Source organism: Nannochloropsis gaditana, assembly GCF_000240725.1.
Source record: "Nannochloropsis gaditana CCMP526 unplaced genomic scaffold scaffold845, whole genome shotgun sequence".
Taxonomy (NCBI): Eukaryota; class Eustigmatophyceae; order Eustigmatales; family Monodopsidaceae; genus Microchloropsis; species Microchloropsis gaditana.
Window position 1 is genome coordinate 6,650 of NW_005803108.1, and position 4,884 is coordinate 11,533.

The 4,884-nt window shown below is 53.6% G+C and overlaps 2 protein-coding genes across 2 annotated transcripts, besides 1 other annotated feature; one reads left to right on the forward strand and one right to left on the reverse strand.

The window, feature by feature from the left end:
• Nucleotides 1–458: 458 nt before the first annotated feature.
• Nucleotides 459–1,535, reverse strand: NGA_0154620 (solute carrier family 29 (nucleoside transporters) member 2; the record flags this gene model as incomplete). Its single annotated transcript, XM_005853532.1, has 2 exons — nucleotides 1,263–1,535; nucleotides 459–577 (listed from the first exon to the last, which is right to left on the reverse strand). The coding sequence occupies exons 1-2, from the start codon at nucleotides 1,333–1,335 to the stop codon at nucleotides 459–461; spliced, it is 192 nt and encodes a 63-aa protein (XP_005853594.1). The 5' UTR covers nucleotides 1,336–1,535.
• Nucleotides 1,536–2,588: 1,053 nt separating this feature from the next.
• NGA_0154920 (uncharacterized protein) lies at nucleotides 2,589–4,730 on the forward strand (the record flags this gene model as incomplete). Its single annotated transcript, XM_005853533.1, has 5 exons — nucleotides 2,589–2,615; nucleotides 3,355–3,734; nucleotides 3,856–4,140; nucleotides 4,323–4,647; nucleotides 4,701–4,730. Coding segments are annotated over 5 exons (1,047 nt in total), but the record flags the coding sequence as incomplete, so codon positions are not given.
• Nucleotides 3,671–3,745: a sequence feature (Short protein (NGA_0483000, EKU22766.1) was converted to a misc_feature.).
• Nucleotides 4,731–4,884: the final 154 nt, after the last annotated feature.

The following is a 4,884-nucleotide window of genomic DNA, read 5'->3' on the forward strand; positions in this document are numbered from 1 at the left end:
GCCTTTGCCGCTCCCACTCCTGTTGCCGCCAAGCCCCAAGGTCGCTTTGGACCCTCCACCCGCTGCTCCTCTGGGGCTGTGGACGTGGCGCTTGTTATAGCCCACAAAGAACTGCGCCAAAGGCAAGCGCTCCAGGTAAAGGAAGGAGACGATGCAGACCCCCAATATGACCACGGCCGTCCCGAAGTACGCCAAGGCGTGGTAGTCGATCTCCTGGTAAGCCGAGCAGGCCGCCATTTGCTCTCCTTGTCCGGGTCCCTCCTCCGTCAGATGCACACCAGCGCAGGCACCGTTGGCTCGGCTGCTCGCGGCTGTGGCCAAGCCTGCTGCGGCCACGATGAGGCCAGCGAGCCCCTGTCCCGCCATCATGGCTTGCGTGTATCGGGGGGGGAAGGCCGCCGCATAGCCGAAGATCGCCGCCTGGAGGACAGAGGTGCAGAAGCCGCAGAGTGCCACGCTTAAGGCAGTGAAGCTGAACATTCCGTCCCGGGAGGCATCTTTGACGAGAACCAATACCGCGGTGGCAGCGAATATCGAGAGTAGAAGAGCGAGCGGCAGGACGATCCGAAAGGTGATGCTGCACTTACCGGCAGTTTTGGCATACCGCACGAGCAAGCTTTGGAACAGCAAGTTGGTTGCCATGAACGTGAGAGAAAAGACTGCCCGCGAAGAAGATAGACAGACAGGAGGGGACGTGAGCGCGAGCGCGAGGGCACGACAGGCCATTATCCATGGTGAGCACTTACGCAAATTGGGACAAATAAAAAAAGCAACATTATTGTAATGAGAACTAGCATGCTACTAAGACGCACAATTTTCAAAGTCATGCTGCCTATTCGTCCCACAGAAACGCTGCGCAAAATAAGGCGCGGCGGTAATGAAGGCTGTCGTGAGGGTACCGAGATGTCTTTAGGTGCCGTGATCTAGAGATTTGATGGAAATTATGAAGCAATTCAAACACCCCAGTAAATTTCGATCAATACTCTTGAAAGTCTGATACGTACCGTTCCAAGGGTATAGCTGAGCGATTCCATTCAGGTAAAATATAACTAGTGGCGAAAATTGAGTGAGGTTAAGATTGAATTTCAGGAGAACTCCTCTGGGCACAGTGACGACCGTCATGCATTCCGGAAAAGAAAAAATGTGTCGATTGATGGCACGACATGGATGATTTTCCAGGAGCTATGGTTCCAACCCTGGGTTCTAAAACCCAACGGGCACATTTCTTCTAGTATACTAGACCTGTCCATGCCGTCACGTACCATATGCTACGTTGTAACGATCAGATGGGACCATTTCTTGCTTCTTTTCGCCCTGTAAAAGGGCCGCCTGCATGTATTTGTAAGGCTGGCTACACGGCAGGCCGGGTTCTGTCCGGACGGGGGATAGTAATTCGCCTGCAGGGCCCTTAGAAACCACGCTACAAGAAATCAATCTCCTCCAATAATATCGGTGAGGAGTAGAAGAAGCCAAAGTCGTCCACACCCGCGACCCTGTTGATCATGCCGCGATGAATTCGGAGCCAGTGTGTGCTGCAAAGTTGAGAAATAGCACATTAGTTTGCCTAGTCTTCTATACCTGGGTCTGTCGCCGAAGCGCGAGAGCAACATCTTGTTGTCAACTCGCGACATCAGAAAGTTTTCGGTGCGCATCAAACTACCGCTCACAAAATAGTTCCTGAGTTAGTATAATATCACGTAAACGAATGGTAGGGTGGCAAAAACTGCCCCTAATGTATTAATCGTGTTGAGAGCACAATTAGCAGTCTCTTGCAAGGAACGTGGCCCTCATTAATTTCTTGCCTTGGCCAGAAACCTGATTCGTCATGGTTAGGATTAGGGCTAGGGTTAGGCTAAAGGCTAGGATAAAAGATAGGATCAGAGAAGGGGCTAAACTTAGAATAAGAGAACTTGTTTAGCATAAGGGATGGTGACGGATGCCGTCTTTCCCTCTTCCGCTTGTGCCACCATCTCAAACCTGTCTTGGCATGACCTGGAGATCAAAGGTAGCTTCTGAAAGGGGGACAGGGAGGGAAAGGGAGAGGCTAAAGAGCGAAAAAGTACCATCGACGACAACAAGTACGGTAGGGAGGGAAGGAGGGAAGGAGGGAGGGAAGGAGGGAAGGAGGGAGAGAGAGCAATCACATTCAGGTGAGATCTTAAGACGTTTGTCAAAGGTGACGTCTAATCTGCATGTGGCCACCCATTTTCTCGTTGCTCTTCTCCTCCCTCCCTCCCTCCCTTTCTTTCGTCCTCCTTGTCACCCTCCTGTCCCCCCTTCCTAAGTTTCTTCTTTTCACCCTTATTATTATCTTCCTACCTCCTCGTAGGCCTGCTCTCGATCCTCTCCTCCGTTTGCGGGCTCTTCTCTCTTTTTTTTGACGGGAAGCTAAAATAATAGGTCTCCGTGGGGGATACTACGGCTAGTCTTCCCTCCCGCCCTCCCCTCCTTTCCTTCCCCTCGCCCTTCTCTCTTTTCCCTCCTGGAATGGAGGGAGATCGAGAGGGCCTCAAAAAGAAGAGAGGGATGCATAAGAAAAGGAACCGAGACGTTTTTATGGAGTTGCACGCTCGATCTGGCTCCCAGGGGAGAGATCAAGCGACTATCTTTTCAAGGTACGCATTTTGGCTCTGCTTGCATCCGATGATTAAGGAAGAATGAAACTTGTGTCTGCGACGCAGAAAAGGTCGTTTTGTTGGCATGGTCACTCTCGGCTTCTCTTGTACTCTCCTTTGCAACCATCGTTCAGGCCTTGGGAGGCTGCAATGTTTCCAACGATCTTTGCGAGGAAAGAGGGGTCAAGATGAATACTAATTGCAGGAAGAGGAGAGAAGAAGATGATGAGAAATGAGCGATGTAGGCGCTGAAGTTAGCGAAGTGATTGACGTAAGAAATTGAAGTTGAGAGGCAGGGTGTTTCTATGTAGCAATAAGGAAAAGATGAGAGAGGTAGGATGTTGTACGAGGAAGGAGTTGCTTTTGTATCATCAAATCCAAAGGAGGGGTACGCCGCTTTCGTATCAAGGTGAAGGCTGACAATTGTGCCCCTGAGATGTTGGCGGTGGACGCTTTCGCTTACCTAGTGAATGCTACAGACGCCTCATGCATCACGCCGCTGGCCAACCGCCATCGTAGAAGTGCGATACTCGAAACTCAAAAAAGCCGCGACTTGCGCGCCAACTTCAGCACCTACCGTCAATCCTACTCAGCCTTTTGTGCTCCTTGGTGAGGGCCAGCGGTTCTCTCAAGGGGGGTGCCTGGCCCCCTTCAGGACCGTCGTCTGTCGGTGCATCCGGGAATCAACAGGCATGGAGGCATCATAGCTCTCAGCCAAGATGGAGACCGATACCTGCAGTCAATCGTTACCCCGGAGGCTTGCTATGAATATTGCTCGCTGAACGGGGGCGAAGAAGCACCGTTCCTCTTCACCTGGAATACCGTGACCAGTCAGTGCTTCTGCTGCATTCGAGTGTGCACACCCCTGATCTTCGATCCCGATTTCAACGTGTACGAAGCGCTCTCGCCTAAAACGTCTTCTCCGACTACCATTCCTACTGTGATGCCGACCACGTCGTCCACTGGCACGCCCACTGTCAAGCCTACTGGGAAACCTACTGCGTCGCCTACTACAAGCCCCACTGTCACGCCGACTGGGACACCCACTGCGTCGCCTACTGCCCGGCCCACTGCCACGCCGACTGGGACACCCACTGCCCACCCACTGCCACACCCACTGTGTCGCCCATTACCTCTCCCACTTCCTTGACTACTGCGATGCCCACGGCCTACCCCACTGTCACGCCTACTGGAATGCCTACTCGCTCGCCAACTGAGACACCCACTGCGACGCCCACAGCGACACCCACTGCGTCGCCTACTACGTCGCCCACTCACTCGCCATCTGCAACGCCCACTGCCACGCCTACTGCGACGCCCACAGGCACACCAACTTCCACGCCTACAATGTCGCCGACCGCCACGCCAACTGCCGCGCCCACTGCGTCGCCCACTGCGTTGCCCACTCCCTTCCCAACCCCCTCACCTACTGCCACGCCCCGCCGGCGCCTGGTCCTGGATCATCGTGGGACAGTATTTTCACAAGCACTGGGAACCTCAATGCTGTTGCCTACCACGACGGAACGTACGTCGCCGTCGATGTGGGATTCCCTACGATTTCAAGCATTGCATTCAGCAATGACGATGGGGCAACTTGGAGTCAGACACAGACCGTCCCAACTTCTAGCGCATACACTGGCATCGGCTATGGCGATTCAAAATGGGTCGCTGTCGGATTTACAACGACATGGGTCATAACCAGTGTAGATGCGAATACGTGGATCGCTCACAGACGTCTGGGGAGGAGACGTTTTGGAGGTCAGTCACATACGGCAACAGTCTCTTTGTGGCAGTGGCAACCGGCAAGGTTATGACAAGATCTGATGGCGAGAGCTGGACGTCTAGAACAGCCGCTGCAAATTCGGGTTGGTGGGACGTCACGTTTGGGGGTAGTCTCTTCGTCGCCGTCGCCAGTGCCACTTCTGGCACTCTGGTGATGACAAGCTCAGACGGCATTAGCTGGTCGAGTCAAACTGCTGCGGCGATCAACGAATGGCAAAGTGTGACCTACGCAGAAAACTTGTTCGTAGCCGTGAGCAGTACTGGTACCATCAACACCCGCGTCATGACAAGCCCGGATGGCAGTGTATGGACCTCAAGAGCGAGCGCCAGTGATAATGAATGGCGAGGCGTGACATGGGGAAACGGGACGTTTGTGGCAGTATCCTCTACCGGTACGGGCAACAGGGTGATGACGAGCCACGACGGCCTGTCTTGGACGAGCCAAACGAGCGCATCAGATTCCGACTGGCAGGACGTTGTTTTCGGG